Source organism: Zootermopsis nevadensis, unplaced genomic scaffold (assembly GCF_977971745.1).
Source record: "Zootermopsis nevadensis isolate Lab colony 2312 unplaced genomic scaffold, Znev_1.0 Znev_ptg000028l, whole genome shotgun sequence".
Taxonomy (NCBI): Eukaryota; Metazoa; Arthropoda; class Insecta; order Blattodea; family Termopsidae; genus Zootermopsis; species Zootermopsis nevadensis.
Window position 1 is genome coordinate 12,483,293 of NW_028259160.1, and position 23,421 is coordinate 12,506,713.

At 39.0% G+C, this 23,421-nt stretch overlaps 1 protein-coding gene across 1 annotated transcript in view; it reads right to left on the reverse strand.

The window, feature by feature from the left end:
- trh (PAS domain-containing protein trachealess) overlaps positions 1-19,928 on the reverse strand; it is a 311,424-nt gene extending 291,496 nt beyond the window's left edge. Inside the window, exon 1 of the mRNA XM_087357476.1 lies at positions 18,281-19,928. Coding sequence (XP_087213602.1) covers positions 18,281-18,570 — 290 coding nt within the window. The 5' untranslated portion in view covers positions 18,571-19,928. The remainder of the gene's footprint in view (positions 1-18,280) is intronic.
- Between the last annotated feature and the right edge of the window lie 3,493 nt (positions 19,929-23,421).

Below are 23,421 nucleotides of genomic sequence, written 5' to 3' on the forward strand. Positions count from 1 at the left end.
GGTTCATCCTCGAAAGCCGAAGTTGCACATCCGAGCAAAATCTTGTGATTGGTGAAAATAATTATCTATCGTCTGTAATTTCCTGACCCATTTTTCGAGCGACAACTGTTATTGTAGGCCTACAACAAAAAATGTCATCTAAACTCGATCTATAGTCTGGAAGACGGAACATTCTGAGAGAAAAAAACATGACCTCGCCATTGTGCGCTCATTTCGTGCTCGTCCTGTGAAATATAAAGTTTGCTTCGTTTTGAGGAACCTTTCTCGCAGAGCGATGCTGCCGTCAGAGATCCCACTCATACCGACACACGTGCGTGTGTATTTTTCATTAGGAAGGACTTGCCTCGAGAGTGTGGTCCATTAAGGACCCCGCTGGCTGTCAGCACCAACACTCGTCCCTAGTTTCGCGCTGTATTTGGATCGTCTCGCATCGGGACTTCTAACGTACGAGTGACGTAATGGACGTAAACATTCTTTAGGAATTTATCTATCGCCTATTATTTCATTCCGCGGACATTATAATCGCTCCGTCAGTCTGTCTGTCCTCCAGAAAGTTTAAAACAACTCGAAAACTGATGAACCAATTTTTATAAAATTTTATATGTTGCAGATTAAGCTGTCAATCTATTTAAAATTTCATTTAGACCTGACAGTTCTAAAAACTACTTGAAATAATAGGCCTGCCTACTTTTTTGAGACTACCTTAACGTGACTCCAAGACAGCATTTACCCTCGTTCGTCACCTGGGAAGGGGTAATCCGTCGTAATAACACCATCATTTATTCCACACACTTTGCTGTGTTCTAAAGTAATATTAAATACAGCATTTTAGATGCAATTAGTATACGATAATCATCTATAAATTCTGTGTACTGAACTACAGTTAATATAACGTGTTAATTCGTAGTGTTCATCATTAAGTTCAACACCTGTTTGTGTGACTTGTAACGTCCGTTACGTTACAAGTTCCATTCCACCGCCTGTTTGATGATCTGCCCTGCTCTCTCAGCACGCTTCGTAGCATTCTTTTGTCAGCGGTATGAAAGCGACGACGATTAACAATGGAGTAACAATACCCAGGACGACATCGCAATTAGCAGCTCATCACGAGTCCAGATGGACAAGTGCAGCACGAGGTCCGCTCAAGTCACGTCACCGTCTGGGTGAATGGTTTTTAATATTCGACGTGTGTCCTCAACATCGCCTTTTAAAAAGCAGCTAGTTATTAAATCTTTTTATTTTTTTTATTCTTTTCAGAACGTTAGCACATCTTAATTTACTTGTTATATACAGAAGCTAAACCTTGAAGTATAGGTCTATCTGTATTTGAGTAACATCTGTAGTGCTCACTCAAACATGAAAGCTTCTGTGTAGTGAATCCGTCTGGTTCACTTCGCCTACTGATAACGGAGAAGCAGTGAATTCTTTTTCATTTATGCCAAACATTTAGATCGGTTTAAGGTCGAATTATAAAACGTGTTTTAAAACTATACAACCCTATGAGCATTCAATCAGTAGAGTGAATTGGTAGTGGATGGAGGACTGGAATCACAGCTATGAGGAGAATCACAAAGATAATACGGATTTTGAGGAACATCCAGTCTCCTGGCCGATTTGTACTGAGTCTTATGCGGGAGTAAAGCAAGCGGAACTTGAAGCTAACAACTTACTATCAGCAAATGAAGAAGTTAAACATGTTTTAAGTTTTACTTCCCTTGTACTTAGAGCTTGTGCTTAGAAACAGGGACTTCATTATGTCATTTTCGTGTATAATGTAATTTTATGGGCAGGCCAAAGCAATTTCCGCATACAGCTACTTCAGACGTGTTTGAAATCTAGAAACCAAACCACTTGGATACTGTATGTACTCATAACCCACGTGATAGACAAGATCATCTGTGATATACTCGTAAATAAATTTTAAAGGTTTTTAATAATAGTCAATTAATAATAGGAATAATATGTTCGACATTTTCCACTGTCTGAGGTATATCTGATACGCATTGGAGGAGGTGAGTGGTTAGATTCACGCGAAGATTACAGCAGCAGAATTATTAAAAGTAATAATGATAATATTAGTGATCGGCTGACGATATTTCAAAACTGTGCGGAATAAAAGCGATCAGCATTCACCGTCCCAAAACAAATAGCAATGGAAATTTATAACTCAGAAGGGACGAGGCGAAAAATAATCCCCGACCGTCGTAAATGAAGTGCATCCTCGTTCAGCGTTTTTAACTCAGAATGTTCTGCTGCCTTATATATTCATAAATAATCGATAGCTTCATGAGTGCAGAATCCACGATGCAAAAACCATCACTTTAAAAAAAATGAAATAAAATAAAAACTGACGTCACTAGCCAGAGTCTAAAATGACCGTTTAACACGCGCTGCTGCACCAGAATATCCTTAGGTTCTTCGAGAGGTTTCGTTTACAAATGGCAGGTCTCCTCTGATGATAATGACCGCCCGAGGAGAGGCATCCTCGAATCGACCACGAAATTAAATTCTATAGCTTTCTTTTCGTACCCCAGGTGCAGAGATGACGTAATCGATCGGGTCTATTACATCATACACTCCCATTATGTGAAACTATTCATCGTCTACTATTGCAGCTTTATACCCTAGCAAAGGTTTCCTACGTAACCTACATATTTTCTATTCACGTTAGTAAGCATTATTTCCAACGTTGTGGTTCAAACAAGTTTCACTTCTTAATGTTCTTTTCTTTTAAAATATATAAAAGATACGAAAGTCGTTCGTCCATAGGACATCTGAAATATCACAGCTTATTTTCCGTACTTGAAAAGAAAACTTACGTTTCACTTATATATTCATACGCATTCCTGTCCATGTAACTGCAGTGAAAGATGTTTGAAAGTTTTACCAGTTGTTCTGTATCGTGTGGGAAACGAGGCTTCTTACTTTGATGGAAAACATATTACAAGTAAGTGAGGTCGAAGATGACTGTTTCCTGGGATGTTGCGACGAGCCCTGAAGATGGGTGGAGTAAGCACCTCTGACACTACACGGTGCAACATCCCAAAAGACAGTGTTCATACTCGCCACAGTGTGAACCCGAAATCTCACAAAGACCATTTCAGACCAAAGTGTTCAGTAAATAATCAGGATAATTTAGTGTCTTTACAGGTTAAGTGATATAGCGAAGTCAAGGGTGTTACGATGGACCAGATAATTATCAAGGAGAGTAGACACGAAATGAAACCAGAATCGTGTTTGAACAGTCTCTTGGAAAGAGAAGAAACTTAGAAGTTCAAAAATGAGATAGGATAACATTAAGGCAGATCTCATAGAAATAAACTATAAGGGTGGGAGGTAAAAACCATTTCAAAAACATGCATTATAACGTTAATTAACCCTTTAGTTTTACTATCAGAGTTATTTAGCACTAACGAACTACTAAGACGACTCATTACAATCGATAATCATTCCATATTTTTCATAACGACAATAGTCTAGTTGTCAAAAGCAAAGCTCAGAGCACTAAGTTACACAGATCCTCAGATCGATGAAGAAAACATTTGGCGTGCTGTCTAACATCTTTCTAACACAGGGATCGCGGGTTAGAATTCCACTCGAGACATCGAAGATGAAAGAAACCTTCGGACAAGATAACGGACTGACACTTTCTCAAGAACTATGGCCTAAAGACTGACTTAATAAACAGATATCGCGGAAAATTGAGTAAGTATAATTGCAAAGCAGATATTTGTGAAAGGTGTTTAAATCACTTCTTTCCCTCTTCCCGTGTACAGAGAGGCCTGTGTTCTGGTGATTCCGAACCGTCTGTGGGGGGGAAGGGGCCTCTACTCCACAAACACAAATTTCAAGTCGAAGCTGTGTTATCCACGTGTGAAGGTGTAATTTAACTGAAGACGCTTTTTTGTGTGGTTCTACTGTCTTCTTCTTCTAATACCTCTCCTTCTCCGTCTCCCGCTCGCTTTTTATTCCTCTTTCACAGAGCCTTGTATTAGCTTCACCTTGGTTGTATTCTTCAGACTGGCCATATACTGGGTACAGGGTGATTCTAATGTTGATACACTCAGTAGGATTTCAGGTTTTCATGGCTGTGTCGCCCGAAGATAGCTGTCTGATGGGTTGGTAGACGTTTACCAACCTTTCTGAGACAGCGTGGACCTCTGAAACGTTGGTAAACTTGTACCAGACTACACGGCGCTACAATCCAGAAGACAATTGTCTTTTGATATACTCCCTTTATTTTAATTGTAAGATTACAAACATCGAAGTGTTGTTAAACTACATAAAAATAAAGGATGTAGTTAAGCTCAAACATTCACCCGGAACGACTGAATGATGATTATCGTCTCGGTATCACAGCTAAATTTCCTTTCGTAGAAACAAAGAATACATAACTGTATGTTTTACTAATGCATTCTTTACGGTTCTGAGTGGCCTATCAGTTAACTGACTGCATAGACCAATACAAGTCTATTACTCCAAATCATCCACACGGCTGACATAATCTAAAACACGAAAACATTTCTGTGCATGTGGTTAAATAAGGACTTTACTGCATTAAAACATTTAAATTGAAATATCTAGATGTTATATATAAGATCTATATTGTATGTTTTGTACAAACATTTATTAATAAACTGACATACCTAAGCGTGGGTGGGACGATAGAAATGATCCTTAATGAAGTAAAACGTGATTGTGTAGACTGGATGCATCTGACACAGGACACAGTCAAATGGCGAGCTTTTGTGTACATGCTAATGAACTTTCGGAGTTGCAAGTAAGGACTTCTGAAGGACTACTCAGTCCCATGGAGTTAGATTTCTATTGTTACATCAGCTACCACTGATAAAAGAGTTTATTTTTCCTTAGTAAGTCTGAAGTGTTTCACAAATTTAAAAAAAAAATGTACAAAATATTAGACTGCTTATTCGATGAGGTCAGAGGTATTACACAACCTCGCCAGTCACTGAAATCAGTTGACATCTGGACTCCCTTGATTCATACAGGTACTCGCTGCATGATGTATCTTATATGTCAAATTAGTTGGGATAAGAAACTTTGTAGTATGTGAGATTTGAGGTTCACACGGAGGTAAGTATGAAGATGGCTATCTTCTGGGTTGTAGCGTAGCGATGACCCCGATAATATATGCAGCAAGCACTTCTAAAACGTCGGTAAACTTCTGCCAGACTACACGACGCAACAACCCAGAATATGGCCATCTTCTGCTGTAATATGGTTTAACAGGCATGCCAAACACCCTGTTGAAACAAAACGGACAAGGACCATCTAGACCTGTAATGGGCCAGCAAGTTGAATAAAAAGCACTCACTTTACTATTCCTACCCATGCACTTACGGTAAGTTCCTTGTTCACTGAACTCTCCGCCAAACAATTTACAAGACCAATGAGTGGTGTTTGTTTATCTAATGGCGACATCGGATACGACAGAGCGTAACTGCGTAAACGCAACAAACGCGTGGCACTTTTGCTCTTGGTGCGAAGTACAGAATTCTATTCAATTTCAGTGTTCAGGCTAGTTTCATCTGAAGTGATTATCGTCTATAAACGTCGCCTTCTTTTGTAAGCATATCGGCTCTCTGAATTCCATTAAAATATTAAATATTACTTAAGAGAAAATTAGTGGAAGAGTCGTGCACAGTTAAGGGACATCAGGGTGCTATAGAAGGTAGGCAAGATGTTGACAAACTGAGCAACTGCCAGCTTTTGAAACGTTCTCTTCCACGCAATTAGTCAATTAAACTAAATCTCCAAGTTGGTATTGAGTGAAAGTCGACTAATTGGAAGTACAGTTGTTCAAAAAGAAATTTACTTTTGACTTTTTGGGGGGCCAAAGTATCTCCAAATAATACCTAATAATTCAGCCCGTACCTCAAAGAAAACACAACACTTCACCATTACAAAGATTAACTTGTATAATCTGAAGCTTTCACGGCGACTAAGAATAATTAATCCTTCTCGGGCTATTAGCCGTGTCAGGTGGTTTAATGGCGAAAACGCAAATCGTCCTCGTCCTCAAGGCACTCGACTTTTATGAAACTAAATATTTATTATTGTGCTGACAGGAGTTCGGCCCTGGTCCTTATCCTTCGTCGTTTAAATCATCTCAAGCCCTCACGTACTTCGTAAGATCTATTTTAATATTATACTCTCGTCTACACCTTAGACTTATCCCTTAAGGCTCTTCAAGAGAATTTGTTTTTGTCACAATCTTCCTTGCGTCCTACAAGCCCCCTTCTCATACTAGTCTATTTAATTACCCAATAAATTATAGTGAAGAGTAGAAACTATGCAGTAATAATTTTCTCTACCTTCAGAAGAAGAAAAAACTGTTGTCAATGACAACACTGATGTCATACAGAGTTACCTTAAAACGTTCCTCTAATGATATTTGTATTGTGGTTTCATTTTAATTTACGATTTCTTTAGTAAACCCGTAAATAACTTAGACTATATAGTGTCTAAGAAGGATGATTAATTAATAACGAATAAACAGGAAGGAGAGTATATTGCAGGAAGTGGTCGTGGCCTAATTTAAAGTTCCATTCCGGCCTTTTTAAAGCACAAAATTCTGGAAATATGATTAGAAGGCAACCATGATGTTTCTCTATGCTGGATGTTCATTGGTCTTTAAAATTAAAAACACTCTACAAATCGTTTTTAAACCTAAATATATTTAAAATATTATCACCGTCATAAAACCACGAATCTAAAGTACCATTGGAGAAAAACTCAATTAAATTCACCAATATGAATAAAAAGCAATGTGTTAACTTCATTTGTCCACGTTACAGGATCGTCTTACTCCTTGTAATCCTTCATGTTAGTGTTTCATTAGGGTAACGTAATGTTACGTCTTATGTGTTGCTGGCAAAGCTGAAGATATATAAACTCTCAAGTGACGTGGGGAGAAGAATTGATTCCAAATAAGCTTAAACGCGAGGCACTGAGTGGTAAGCCCCAGAATTAGCGCAGTTAGCACGGCGTTGATAATGGGCAGGCAGTTAGACCGTATGTGCGACTTGGAGCCTGCATCTGTCTCTGGACGCATCCTCCGCACTGACAGAGCACGATAACGTTTAAATACCAAACAGAACAAAAATAAATTAGCCGCGTACGCTGGAGGTATTGGAGATGAAACACAGACATGCTTGTAATAAGTCAGACTCGAGTCTTGAAGTGCGGCGACTATAAAGATGGCTGTCATTCTGGGTTGTTGCGCCGTGTAGTCTGGTAGACGTTTACCTATGTTTTAAAGGTGCCTGATGCCTCCATCATCAGGACGATGAGTATTGCACAAACCCCTCTTAATTGTAATAACAATTTAATTAGGGTAATGAAAATGAATTTGAACAGCTGCATGCTATGGATAATAGCATCATATCAGGAACTGTGGCCTTACTTTATATCATGCAGTGATTCAAAATTACACAACACAACAAGATAATACATTTGATTATTTGGAACGAAACTAAATTTCACGTGTTAACGTAATTTAACGATCTGTAAAATAAATACCACACAAACACAACCTAGGTTAATGTTATAATCGTTAATAGCAATCCTCCTGCATTAATTGTATATTTATTAGTGTTCTAATCCTTCGGTGGTAAAACAAAAGACGAAAATAACTTGAGGGTTTGATATTGTTACATAATGAACAACGATAATTAAATTACACACACAAGCCCGGGCCTAAAGCAGAAATAAACGCAAAACAGAGAATACGTGCATAATATATATAATATTAGTCGTAATGAAAGACCAAGAGATAATAAGCCTGAAATGGCGTCTCAAGATTAGGATATATGGCGGGGCGGACACTGAGCGTGGGTTCCTTACATCTGACGACAAACAACTTAGGTGGGACACACTTATGCGTTCGGCGCAAAGGAACAAAATGTACATGATTTATCAATGGGCTGCATCCTAGTGACTCAGGAGGAAGGTTGGACGACAAAATGTGGCTGTTGTAACATATCTTAGTATAGTTTGTGGGAAAACGTCGCATTGGAAGTGGCCAACCTCAACTATGTGCCACAAATGGTAGACAGCAAATATAAATTACCGACATCCAAAATGTGATCCCCGAGGCCTCAATTCTCGATGATTCCAATTTACAAATAATTACCAAGTATTTAAATTTAAGGCCCCAACCCATTCATTACGACGTCTGGAGAATTTTGGTAGTAATTGCATAAATTCGTCATGACATAAAAGTGTATTTGAGTCACTGAGAAAGACTGCACTAGATTCACATCTTCATGGAGTCCAGTGGAGCACGCTAGTAAACACGATAAAAAAACCTGAGTATCCAATAAAAGGAAGTGAAAATTTAGACCATCTAACCTACTATAAGCTTCTCAAAAAATCTGAATCATGGTATATAACCAGCAGCTTCACACGGCGGCGAGAATGTAGATGCCCCTCTTCTCGGATGTTGCGTTCCCGATGACGGAGACAAGAAGCACCTCTGAAACGTCGGTAAGCTTCTACCAGACTAGACGGGGCAACATACCAGAAGATATTCATTTTCGGACACAGACTCATTCGATGCTTGGATTGTCGTGAAAAATACGGAGAATAAATGCAAGTCTTATGGGTGCTTTGGTGAAGATAATCCTACCAGTTCTACCCGACTGTGCGAAGACACAGTCGAAACATGTTTATGGATCAGAAACGGATAACACGATGTGACACTAGCGACTATTACCTTAATAGTTTAATGAGATTTCACTTGTGAATGATCGATGCTATTTCAACAAACCTCGGTTCGAATTTATTTCGACAAAAGAACCTTTCTTACGCATTACAAACAGAGAGACAAATTTATCTGTGCTACAAACGTATTACAATAAGAGTCAGATAAAATTGTTAAATATAAAGCAGGAATTCAAGTTTCATATGCTGCAGAACAGTCTCTAAACTGGAAAACACTAATTGCATTAAGCGGTGGTGGGTTTAATCCTGTGCGAGTCGGTTATTTAGCATTCTTTTAAGTTTAATTGGGATAATTTACATTGGATTAGATTGCGTTGTTTTTGAGTGAGGTTGGGTTAGCTTGGGTTAGGTTTAGTTAGCTTACGAAAGGTAAGATTAGGTTGGTTAGGTTAGAAAAGGTTATGTTGTTTAACGATGCGTTAGGTTGTGTCCTGGGAAATTTATAGTCTTCATCGGGTGGTCGTGGGAAAGTCCTGGAGAAATCCTAGTTAAGTCCTAGAATAGTGGCGGATAAGTCCTGGAGAGGTTATGCGGAAGTGTTTTCCTCATGTAGGTGTGCTGGATAAATCCTGGTAGGTTACTTGGATGACCTTAATCGGTGGTGGGTTTGATCCTATGCTGGTCGGTTATTTTGGATTGGTTTAAGTTTGACTGAGATAAGATAAATTGGTTTAGGTTAGCTTAGGTTAGGTTAGGTTGGGTAGGGCTGGGTTGTGTAGGTTAGGTTAGATAAAGTTGTGTTGTTTTACGATGGGTTGTGTCCTGGAGAATTTTAGCATGTTCATCGTGTGGTTGTGGGGAAGTCCTGGAGAAAACCTGGACAAGACCAAGAGTAATACCGGAGAAGTCCTGGAGAGATTATGCCGAAGTTTTTGGTCATGTAGAAGTGCTGGAGAAATCCTGGAGAAGTGCTGGAGAAGTGCTGGAGAAATCCTGGAGAAGTGCTGGAAGGTTACGTGGAAGTCCTCAAGCGGTGGTGGGTTTTACCCTATTCTGGTCGGTTATTTTGCAACCGTTTAAGTTTGATTGGGATAAGTTACATAGGTTTAGGTTGCGCTCTGGGTTAGGTTGGATTAGGTTATGTTATGTTAGGTTAGGATAGGTTTAGTTAGATTGGGTAAGGTTAGGTTGTTTGGGTTAAGTTAGGTAAAGTTGTGTTGTTTTACGATGGGTTGTGTCCTGGGGAATTTTAGCGTGTTCATCATGTGGTCGTGGAGATGTCCTGGAGAATTCCTGGAAACGTCCTGGAGAAAACCTGGACAAGTCTCAGAGCAGTGACTGAGAAGTCCTGCAGAGATTATGCCGAAGTTTTTTGGTCATGGAGAAGTGTTGGAGAAAAATTGGAGAAGTGCTGGAAGGTTATGTGGAAGTCCTTATGAATTACTGAAATAATTGTTTTACCTACGTACGTTATATGATTGGCATCAGTAAGAGAGTCACTGCAATAATTCATGGTCCACAGTCACTTCATATATATTTTCACAGCTACTCAAGTCTTTCTTATATTATCACGAATAAAGTCGCGATTTCTGCACGTCTCTGCTTTAAGTGTATTCACAATACATAAACATAATTCGGTGGCTTCTTCACGGAATCCCGTGTTGGGTGGTCTTCGTGGACAAAGTTTTGAAGCTGGTTGTACCGTTCATGTTCGACTTCGCACACTACATCGGCCAACCGTGTCTGTTTTAGTTTAAGCAAGTATATAAAGACATCTATCCTGAGTAGCTGACAGTCGCTCAGATGACCAAGAAATTTCCAATTCCGTTGGTAGGTACACAAAACACTTGAAACGTGAAACCGAAATCGTATTAATATCAACTTCGGATCCAAACTGAATCAAACCAAGTGTGTATTTCAGACAATTCAAGTTCTTCCACGAATATAGACTTTGGGAAATTTGTGATTAATGTAACAATAATTCAATTAAATTTTAATAACAATAATAAGATACTGAAGTTTAAAATGAATTTTGTGCCTCGGCAACATCCAATCTCTGAAGTCTGCTGCTGGTTCTATCACGTCATGTCCGGGGATGCTGGAATCTGTTCATCGGCCAGTGATGGACCAGTTTGCGGGTAATACTTCCAGCCCGGTCGCGGAAAGATTCCTCACATATTGTGGTCTTAAATGGTCTAGCGTCTCTCATATGTTAACAGCGTAATAAATGGACAGCCAATTACATTCACAATTTCCAAGCACGAGAGTAGATTACATCAGCAGGCTATTTGTTGTTTGCCTGGTATTAAGAATATAATTGCCATTCTATGTACGTCGTTCTTACATTCTTAGCGGTCAATAGTTTTACCTGCAGACTAACTGTTCTGCAGTTAAGCCTGATTAGTCGAACAGCAACAAGACAGAGAGTAATCAAATGCGTCAAAGAAACAAACAAACGGGAAAGAAAAAATACAGGAAAGAGAGGAAGACAGACCGAAGCAGAGTATGAAGAAACGAAAGGAAAGAGTGAGAGAAGTAAAGAAACAAATGAGAAAAAAAGGGAAAAGAAAATTTTGAAGTGTCATTTCAAAGGGGACTAAATTTAACTTAGATATAAAAATCAATCGAGAACAGTGTTTGCACAGGAATGTGAATAGAAAACGTGTCTAAAATGTCTGTCGCTACTCGATAAAATTACTGACTTGACTTTCTATGAGACACACAGACACACATTACACTCCAGCTCATCTCTTGATTGTCACAATTCATCGTACAAAGCTCCTGCAGTCTGTTATGAATGATTCGCTATTATTCATTATATATGATAACTCTTTCAAATACAGTATTTACTTAATGTATCACTACCACAACATTCATTAACTCTGAATTTCATAAGGTTCTACTAGTAAGCAGCGAGTATTTTCCCTAAACAGCATTAACTGACATTTATAGGAAACACGTTGTTGTTTTTTTGATCGGAATTTAACTTTTATACATTAAGTTATTTATAATAAATTTTATATGAACGTTTTAAAGGGTTTTAAATGCAAAAATACAAGTAAATGACTATCTAGAAACGAAAGTACAACACTCGGTAACTGAAAGCAAACAAAACAAACATACGAGAGTTGCCATCCACTCAGCGCAAGAACTTGTATGTCTAATTTTCAGCGTGTCTCAAGGCACAGCAGAAATGATACTTTGCGTCATAACGAAGTCTTTCGCGTCTGCATGGTCACCTTAAATCGGGAATCAGCCGTTCGTCTGTTCTTTGGTCACTTCCAGCATATCATGTACCGAGTTTACAGCCTACAGACTACCTACGACCTTTTAAACAGGCCTGTGTTAATAATGTGTTCTACACTGTTTATAGTCCGATGTGTTCTGATATCCGGCACACGACGTTTCGAGAGTAAAACCCATTGCTAAGATGCTGTATATACCGAATATTTCTCAGACAATGAAAAATGTCTAGCATAATCTATCTATAAAATAGACAAGTGTTGGTTCGTCGTCATCCATGGCCTCTTATGCTCATATACGTTTCTACACAACACCAAACGTGTTAACGTTTCCAACATTTCGTAATTAAGCAAAAATTAGCCGTTATTTTCTTTTTATGTGTTGCTTTATTACAATTTTCAATAGAAACGTGTTCTTTAAGTACTACTTCCATTTTTTCCGTCATTCTTGACGGGAAATTGTCTAGAATTAGTATAATCAAACTACTACTGCCGTCATTAAATCTATTAAAACTACTAATTGTAACTACATTACTTTAAAACGGGAGTTTCATGTAGTTGTTACCAATTCATTCCGTCAGGGAAATTAATTTCGCTGTCGACGTTGGCCATCCGGGTAGCAACGTCGTGCGGACCTGTAGGTAGATAATGTTTAACTTTGGTATTGGCCAAGACTCGAACCAGGTACTTCCCGAATAAAGTCAAGTTAAACTATCCGATAATGACGAGAATAATTTAGGTTAAAAACTACACTGTTCGTCTGTGGGGAAACATAATTTCTGTCTGTAGTTAGGAAACTTATGAATGAATTTATCACTTAATATATATCGTATTATCTTCATTTTGAAAGACTACACCACATAACAATTAAACAAAGTAGTTACATGTAATTATAAAACGGTCATTCCGTGTTACGAAAGAGAACTTCTTTTGCTGATAACGTTTGTTAATGTGTTCTGCCATGTGTAAACAGATAAATATTCACCATTATAAATTTTAAACTATTATGAAAGAACAGAATGGGTTATAACGGGTCACATTTTCTGCTATTGCACACAACATTTCTGTACGTAGAACAAAATATCTCTCTCTGTTGCAGCAACATAAAATGTTTAAGATACCATAAACATTTTTGACATGATATATATAAGAATTAAATTTAAAGACTTGCCTTGTATATTATAATACGTTTTCCAAAAGAGGCCTTTGTGTTGGCTTATACTTATACATCACGATAAACCCGTAACATAAAAGACGTTCAACATTTTCCGGCATTATAAGTCATTATTATTTAACATTTAATTTAATAGCTGTTAATGGCTCTGAATTGTTAACGCTTCGTAAAGCTCTCCACTAAGTATTATATTTATGACCACTTTCAACAAAATCCTATTAAACATAAACTATGAGACTTGTTCGGTTATGAACCCTCATCCAACATCCAATAAAATAATTCAACGACTTAAAACTTACGAATGTAATTCGAGTATTATCACCTATAACGACGCAAAACATATCCAATTAAGATACCGACATTGCACGTCTTATTTACAATAGAAACTCAGCTTTGATCCTTTAAAGCCCAGTTGTAGCTATGTATACCACATTCTTTAAAACTCAGCAACAGTACATTTTGTATTTATCGGTCTTGTACGATTCTCAGTGCAAACAGCGATTATTTCTTGGAACCGCGCTAATAATTTTATGTTTCATTTGAGGTACGGTCTATCCTAAATCGGCCATGACGTTTTTCGTAGTCGCCTTGCCTTCAGGCACTTATAGTTTACACTCTTCCCTCAAATGAAAGAAATAGGTGTCACACAAATAGAAACAAAGAAGCAAAATACCTTTTTGGAAAATTGACGGAGTGATAATTCATACCTTACATAATAACTTATGAAGTGAATAACAAGAATAATTTACACAGTTTGTCAATATAGTCGGTAATTTCAAGATGAATCTCCTTCCTGTTTGTTGGTGTTGTTTCGGTATATTTAAATTTCATATAATTTTCAAATAATTTATTACAGGTGTATAAGGCCTGAACTTCATCTCTAAACCTTGTTGCTAATCACCTAATTACTTCGTGTCAAGTTCACGTATTTACTTCTAAACAAAATTATTTAACAACTTGTAAGATAATTTCAGCACTATTCCTTAACACTGGCCTATTAATATTCTCTCTAATAAGTTAAATTAATAGTAATATTTACAAACCCGCTTCTCGTAAACTTTGGGAAAAGTTACCACTCCGTATGACGGGAAAATATTCGTAGCCTAAATTAGATCTTCCGCAGTGGTTAATTTTAAGAAAGTAGCTGATGAAATATATCAAATTGGTTTAATAAAATTAATCAGTAGGCTAGTATGTAAACTTGCTAGCAGCATTTTGAGTTAAGTGTCATGAATTTGTAAGATTTGAAATTTCCACGGCGTATAAACCTTAAAATCGTTTCGGCGACCAACCGTGTCAATTTTGAGTAGAAAACAAACGTTTCCGAGACTAACTCTCCACCCAGATTATGGAGGCAGAGCTAGTCTCCGAAACAATGGTCCTTGACTCGACACTGACGCAACTGTTCGCCCGAAACAATTGTAGAACTGTCATGAAGTTCAATGCAACGTCGTCGATTGTAACCTTATGACCCGCAGGTCCATAAGAAAGGATGACTGTGGTCCCAGGTGTTAAGAGGTTGATGGCCCCTGATCTACTATAGCTATTGTCATAAAATTATAATATACTCATAATGAATGTTATGTTCACAGGCTTAATACAAGGCAAATCATAAAATGTCCCTGCTAATGGACAAACACGTGGGTTACAACTGATCAGTGGGCCTTAGTAAGAGGTCTTGGTTAATCGGGTGTATCGTTTGGGAAATTTACCGCTTACATTGTTCAGACCAGATTGTTGGATCCGCTAAAGTTTCATTCTACACCGTTTATAAGCCTAATACAGGCATGCAGCCTCTGACCAACAAATACGCAGCACGGATAAAGAATCCTCAAGGACACCACAGCCTGAATTGAAGCTTTTTCGGCGACGATAAAAAGCCTGTATATTTTCACCTGCGTCAACAAAATTCATGTAGGATTTAAGATTCTCACGGCGGCGAGTACAAAGGTGGCTATCTTCTGGATTGTAACGCAGAGAAGTCTGGTAATAGTCTGCCAAAGTTTCAGAGATCCTTGGTGTCACCATGATAGCGGCAGCAAGGACCTCTGAAACGCTGGTTAACTTCTATCAGGCTACACGCTTCTACAACCCAGAAGACAGCCATCTTCGTAACAAAATTTAAAGTCAAATGGGCGGACCCTCAGAATTTAATGAATTTAACAGCTATAGTTTTGTCGTAACAAACTACGATTTAGTCGGGCACATTTTACTTGAAAATGGCATCGTTGCTAATCCGGAACAAATAAGTAACGCATCGCTAGCTCCTGAAGTGTCTGAAAGCGGTCTTCCTGTGTCTGTTAAAAACATTACATTAATAAGTCAATTTAGTACCTATAAACGTACATTTACAGTATTGATGACGTCCTTTAAGTGATGGTAGAGTAATGGAAAAGTACATAAACTGCGAAAATAAATGAGGAAGTAATTCCTAGTGTCATTACAAGGCATATCTTACATAGGCTACTACGATCTAAGTACTTAATCTGAAACCAGTAAGATAATCCAGCTGGCTGTTAAATACGTGCATAGTAATAGCAGTTAAGGATATTATATTTCGATGACAGTTTTAACTTGTAACATTGTCATGAAGATGATAAAATTTAAATTATCTCAGCAAACTCTGCCCGTATAGGCATCATGCTTTAAAAACCACCAAATTTAGCGACAGTTCATAGTAAAAAAAGGAAAGAATACAGTATACATAATAATATATTTCAGTCTGTCATAAGTATATTCTGTTGGCACTCTTAAAGAATAACTGTGCCTGCATCAGGCACTGGTAACATTCTTAACAAAATTCAGGCAATTACCAAGTTCAACAAACATAAGACATTCCTTGAGCGGAAGGGGGAGTTCCTACATACGCGACATTAAATTTTCTTTTGAAAGTCACGAGCGAATAGTTCCATCCTTCTAGAACAGGAAATTTGGTTTTTAACGCAACATATTATATTCCGATCATGTAGATAAGGATCGATATTTCATACATGAATCTCGATTTAAATTCTATTTAAATTTTAACGATAGATTTTTTTCAAATCTTTCTTATCCCTTTGAAGTCGAAACTCATAACGCACAAAATTTCAGTCCGTACGTCAAAGAAATTCAACTCTTCTCAATTATAAAGACCAATTTGTCAATGCTGTTTAGATTAATGATGGCTTTTTATTCTGAGAATCACCCGAAACCCATAATCCACCCTGTGGGCAAAATGCTGAATGAGCTTAGGGAAACTCCAGTCAGACTCCCCGTCAACGCCACAAAGCTGACGTCTCCGGCGCATTCACCTAGGTGAAGATCATGTTTTGGCGAAACACGCAGCATACCATGAAACATACGTTCACGAATTCAGAATCTGGAGGAAACAACTAAGCGAAAGCGCCAGAATAATTACGCCATGTATATGTTTCCTAACTTGTCTTCATGTTACACAACAAATATGAAAAACGGCCAAGACGTTCCGGTGCTTAAGGACCACGCCTTGAAGACGTAGGGGGGAGTGGAGGGAGACCTACTACAATTTCTTAATATCGGTACTATAGACCGTTAGACTGAGGTGAGTAGCCAGCTTCGCGTTTTGGCCGCTTTAACCCCAGAGAAAGAACCAGGGCAATCATTGGACAGACTAGGTTCGCTCAGAGCTGGTCTGGAATTTGTGGCTGGAATAGACACCTTGTCGCCCAGCACACAGACTGGTTTCTACACTGACTGAGCTATGTCGGCTCCGACACTTGCAGAAATGACGACAAAATCCCACGTGTTCTTAACATGGATACTAGACGGAGGAGTGGTCGGAGACAGTTCGGACGCGGTGACGAGAGGTCCCTGCCTCCGAACTCTAATAATTACAATATTAGTAAGGACTTACACGTCATGAAAAAACACTGAGACACAGCACAACAGGACTAGACCAAACATAAGAGGGTTTTAAAAATTGTACGTACGCGCCCAGACCTACAGGAAGCCAATTTTTCCCTGGACTATCTAAGAGACAAAATTATAACCACTTTATCAACTGCGAGTTTCTACGAGCCTAAAAGTTTGTAAATGTTGTCGATGGACGCTGTCTACTGTCTCAGGTATATTCAATATAAGCCTATACGACGTTTTGGCAGCTGGGTCCAGGCTGTGTTCAGAGTTATCAGTATTTCCAATTCCCAGACCCTCCATCCTCATTAATTTCATCGCTCGAATAACATTTGGTAACAAAAATTATAAAGCTGTCTACAAGTATTGATGATAATCCTTTTAAAAAACGTTTTACAATAAATATACCAAAAGAGTCATCCATGACCCGAAGTTAAGCGCAAGTGTCTCAAATGCATCACCTGCACAACTCCAATGTGACGTGGCTTAACCACGTCGATCACCAGGAGAGAGAGAGACGAATTTCTGAATTGAGAGCAGACTCTTTGAAAGAGGTTTTACAGAAGCGACGTCACCGACCGATCGAAATCAATTCTCAGACATTCAATTCTGACATTGCCCTTATTTATTAGTTTACAAACTGATCCTCATATCTTCACATTAGGCAAAGGACCGTTCCTTCCTTGAAGCACACTGTTAAATATACGTAGACACTGCTTTAACATTAACTGCATTTTGCCCGCACAGTATAGATCTATTACTCAACCTACGGGTTTCATATGATTTTGAAAGGAACAGATAATTATTTCCTTAACCAGCATTTACCACGTGAGCTTTGTAATGACGAAGTGTTGTGATTCATTTGCGGTAAGAGTTGAATTCTTAAAATGTATTTAGTTGAGCTTCGGCTTCAAAGGGTGAAACCCATCCCTTATATCATAAATCGACTATTTTTTCTCAGCCCTCTCATTCAAAACGAGTCTATTTTCAATTACCACCATCATCTGAATCCTCACTACGACTATCGACAGATAAATTACAACTACTCTCCTGTTCGATTCTCTTAGGCAACCGTCACAAAGCAGAGAATGACGTCCAAAATTGTCTTCCGCGAGATTCTAACATTAGCCCCTCGACTCGACTTGGGGAAGCTGTTTACTGTAATACGTACTCTCGTCGTTTCGTAGTCGCTATCGTGAAGAAACGGACTTTAAATTGCCTCGACAGATAAATAACAGGCAGGCATGCCAGGATATCTTGAATAAACCGTCTCTTCAGCCTAAACCGGCTACTGTAATCACTTTCCTACCTGTAGTAGGGGAATCCCTGGGGGACGTGCAAGTCCATCGGCATTGCAGCGGCGGCCGCCGAGTGGGGGTGGTGTGCATGTGCCGCCCCCGGATGTGGGTAGCCATGGTGCTCACTAGCAGCGGCCGCAGCTTGCATCATGCTGCTGCCGCCCCCGACCGCGGCGGCAGCAGCGGCTGCAGCCGCGGCCGAATGGTGATGGCCGGCGAGGACCGCGGCTGCCCACGGAGAAGAAGCGAAGCCTCCCGAGTGATCCAGTTCAAAGCTTCGCTCCACCACACTGCAGTGCATCCAATACCACACAGACAATCCCTTCGCGTTTTATCCTACAACATCACCATCGACGCTGCTGACACTTGGCGACTTTCAGCTCCTTCCTTTGCTTACATCTTTCGATACTCGTCACTGTCTGTACTCACACGGGGTTCAAGTGGGCTACCACTTGATCTGAAAAGTATTACGATTAATGAGCTATAAAAATGCTTTCGAAATTTTAATACTGGAACTGTGTATCTTTTCAACACTTGAATATAAAACACACGTGCATCTCATATAGCACTGCTGCTTCCTTGGATCCACGTGGTGTCACGGAATATTACTCTACATTCAAGCCTCCTTCAAGCCTTGCTAAAGTTTGGGTAATTCAGTCATGTCAATAGGCCTATATTTTGAAAAAACCTTCCTCACTGACAGTTGTCATTAATATGAATTAATCCCTACATTGTCGAGTACATTCAGAAACACGTTCGAATATCAATAATTACGAATTAGATGTGCCTTCCAGTTACAGTGGACCACGACACTCTGAGGTCATACGATTACCCACAGGTTTGTTCATCTTACTGTCTCGCAGATAGCAGCTAATGACAAATTAACCTAATGATTTGTTTAAAACGCATCTTAAGAGGTCTTACCCTTACTACAAACAATTTCAGAGCAATGCGTTAATCCTGCATAATTTATATTTTATTTTTCAGACAAACTGATTCCCTTCAACGAAAATAATTTATTTCGAATGTCATGTTATCGACTACAGATTACGTCTTGATATGAAGCTGCTCTATTTTTTCACACGCTTAGTGTACTTGTGTCACTTTTAAACACACGTGTATTAATTACGTTGACAAATTCGAAATTTAAAAACCTCACGCTTCAAAACAAACTCTCACTGCTGCAGCCACTCTTTAAAAAAAATAACCTAAAAACCAATTTCCATCAGAATAATCTCGATCGTAATCTGATTGCGTATCGGTTTCCACTGATTTCAAACACACACAGCAATGTTGTCTTCACGAGTTGACAGAACAAACTTGTCTTGCAGGAGTTCGTGACGTCACGAAGCAAATATGAGAATGTTGTACAGATATAACTTACTGGGAGGGGGCAGAGGAGAGGGGAGTGTACAAGGGTCGCAGCAAATTCGACAACGCTCACACACGTCGCAGAAGAGGGCTTTATGTCTGCATGAACACTTGACCGGTTACAACGTGACACGCAGTCCACAGAGCAACTCGCTTTCCTGCCTCGCGTCTCGTTCGTCTACGTCTCGTCAGACAGCCAGCCCGCGCTCCAACACCACCACGTGCGTGGCCAGTCGGCCATAGAGTGAGGAACAGTTCTTGCGGCTACAACGGCGAGGGTAAGTAAGCTGCAGTCACAAGTTTTAGCGTCGCCCGAGGGTAAGAGTTAGCTGAGTTCCACTACGAAGCAGCCAGAAGGGGGCAGGACTTTCAGCCAAGTTGTAGCAGACCCGGCCGGCGTGCGTGGAAACGTCACCTACCACGTGACGTTACATTGGTCACGCCCATCAGGAGAAAAAATACGGTAACTCGCGACGGCGCAAACCCCAAGCCCTGCCTCTCGTCAACTCCCACTAATGCGAATAAAACAAAAGGACGAGGCAGTGCATGCTATATCATATACCATCCATCTTCGTCTTTTGATCCCCATACTGACAGGTAACAAAAAAAAAGATGATGAAAACATGGTTAAAAGAAAATGTAAACAAATGTTTCATAAGCCAGCATTATGTAGCTGTCGTGTTTATGAGTGCAGACGTACTTCATCAGATTGCAGTGATGTTCAGTATTATTACTGTGTTGAAAGAAATTTCTGACACAATTTCGCCCGTGTAACGGCACGTGTTCCGTGTAAGTTCTGTGGTTCTTACGATGGCAAAAATGTCGATGTCGGTATTCTGGGTTGCCACGCCGTGTAGATACCAACATTTCAGACTAACACAATGTCTCACCTTCAGGCCTAAATACGAGTGTTTCTACATTTAAATGACGTGGCAGTTGACAGACTTTGGTCTAATCGTCACAGAACAACACAACGTCACTTTAATTGCTTCCGATTATTTACACACATCAAGGTATTGACCAAAACAATGCCAATCAGTTAAAGTACTTGTAGATCAACAGTGATTAATATTGGTCCAATTCATTCGCTTCCAAGTCAATCTGAACAGTAAATGCGTGATTTTTCCCCCAGCTTAAACAGTAAGGCTACAAAGACATCTTATTCCTAACAGATAGGACAGAAACAACAGTTAGCCTACAGACAAACAGAATAGGCTATCACATGCCTATTTAATCGATTGCAGGCCTATAGTTGTGGGAATCTAATTAGGCCTAGCCTCCACACCCTATTGTAACTATTTATTCTACTATAAAAAATCAAATCAAACGAGTATGAATAGGCCTACTCTGTTTCGTCTAATAGACCTATTGTAGAAGGAAAACGATTTCAAAAATGACTCGTGTTAATGTACACAAAACTGGTGTTACGTTATAGCCTAGACTAATACGTCACTTACTCGTTAAAATGCAAAAATATTTAAAAAAAACAAACAGGCCAAAGTACAGACACGATCTATAATATTCATAAAATCAAAAACGTACGTCAGGTAATGTATCAGGCTGTATTATAGCACAAGACTCAAAATTAAATTCTGTATGCCTAACGTTTGGTATGAAACCCCCAATATAAAATGTAATCCATTTCAATCAGGAAGTTTCGGAGAGGAAAAATAAGTACAAACTGACATCTTTACAGTAAGCCTGCGTGGCTATCGTGCGCATTTTGCACGAAGAACACAGAGGCTAATAAATCTTAGAGGCACAGTGTGAGATCTCAAACCACGAGACTAAAGAACTCTGTGGGCTACTTCAGTTTGTATCTAGGATCTGATGGATGTTCTCGTCTGTGCGACAGGTCTACAAATATTTTCTTTCCGAACACTGTCTCTCGGTATTAATGTCATGCATCAGACGTCACTGTGCCAGTCTCTCAGAAAAACTGCTGATTGGTTTTATTTTGACAGACCTCGGCGATCTGTATTCTTCACAAATCCGAATCTCTCGCGACATTCAGACACATCGACAGAAAACATTTTAAAGACGTGGGACTAGAACAGAAAAAAACGAGACAAATACTCACCGGTTCAAACAACTTGACAATGGTACCCTGCTGAGACTACTGATGAAATAAATGTATTTCAGCTACCTGAAAATTATTTTAATTGAAACATCTAGCAGTTGTTATAGGTCACTAGTCCAAATGATGGTAATTGTAAATCACTGACCTCAGAATTTTATTGTAATGTTTTAGTCATGTGCGTTCAAGGTGGGGGTGTTTGACACGGGTTGATGGGCGGAATATTTTGATTTGATACAAGAAATAGTAAAACTATTATATACGTAGAAATAGTTGTTCTCGATTTGAACTCGTCATCAAACATGCGGGCCAATTACAATGATTAAATTAAGGAACAACAACAAAGTAATATTTTTGAAATTAAACAAATTATCCAATGATGTTAACGTTCTCAGCGATATTTTTAAGTAATTGGCAATTCCTAGAATTGGACGTATGAGGAATCGAAGATTAGCGGCATAATACTGGCAGCTGATTCTGTGTTAATCAGAGATTTGCATCTTCACATACAGTACAGTCTATAAATGTAAAACACGAGACCTACATCTCGTACATTTATACAAACTGGGTGATTTGTGGTGATATCAGTTCTGATACATGCTTCTAGATGTAATCCTACTTTTAGGTCTAAGTATAAATTAAGAGCTTTGTCGATAAATTTCATTTTTCATTAACCACTCATAACTCTCACGTATTTCCTTCGCCTTGTTGATATTAATTTTGTGTCTTTCATATCCTAACTGCTCCCATATTACAAACAGTGGAAAAGAGCCTACATTTCCTAGTCTCTCTGCCTAACTCGTCGAAGGGGGTTTAATATAAATTAGAGTCAGGTTCAAAGGGGTGAGGAGAAGCCGCTAAGAAACTACAGACAGACAGAGCTGCATTTCGCTTCTTCACCACCACTTCCCCTGTAGTACATACCGCACGCAACACACCTCAATAGTCTGCGGAACACTACGATGTTCTGACATTTAAATTTCAGGGGAGCTCCAACAGAAATTCGCCTGAGCCCAATCGCGCAGTTACCATGAGCAATGCGACATGAATTCTGCCTCGACCGAAACAACTGAATAGCTTTCTCGCAGAATTCCGCGTTCTGAAAAAAAGTTCACGATTCATCAATGTCAGGCTTAACATATGTATTTAGCATATCTTATTATCACCTTATCTTATTTCTACTATTCTTTTGACGACTGACAGTTTTGGGAGTCTCAGATACTCACTCCGAAATGCAGTATTTGCAGGACAGATGTTGGAGTTCAGACAATATAGATTCTTCAGCCTCATCAGCATTCAGCTTCGCGTGCATTCCGTGGTAAGGTGCAGGTCTACACATGTGTGACGAAGCGCCTTACAAATTAAACAGTCCCATTCAACACATAACGAAATTGCTTCTCATAATATTCCACAGTAAGAGACAACAGAATGCTACTTCATATTGCATGGTAGCCTAGTAAGAGTATTTTTTCTATCTTTTGATATAACTTAGGCGTGGGTCTACCAAATCTAAAACCCACTTTAAAAAGTAAAACAGTATATTTCTGTTTTATTTTAAACTATCGTCGGCGATAAAGCTTTAAATTGTCTTGTACAGACTCTACAAATAAACAAACTTAAGTACACTCATTTTATCAACTAGAATATTTAATCTTATAAAGACCAAAGATTATGTAAACAATATTTAAAAATCCAATGTTTCCC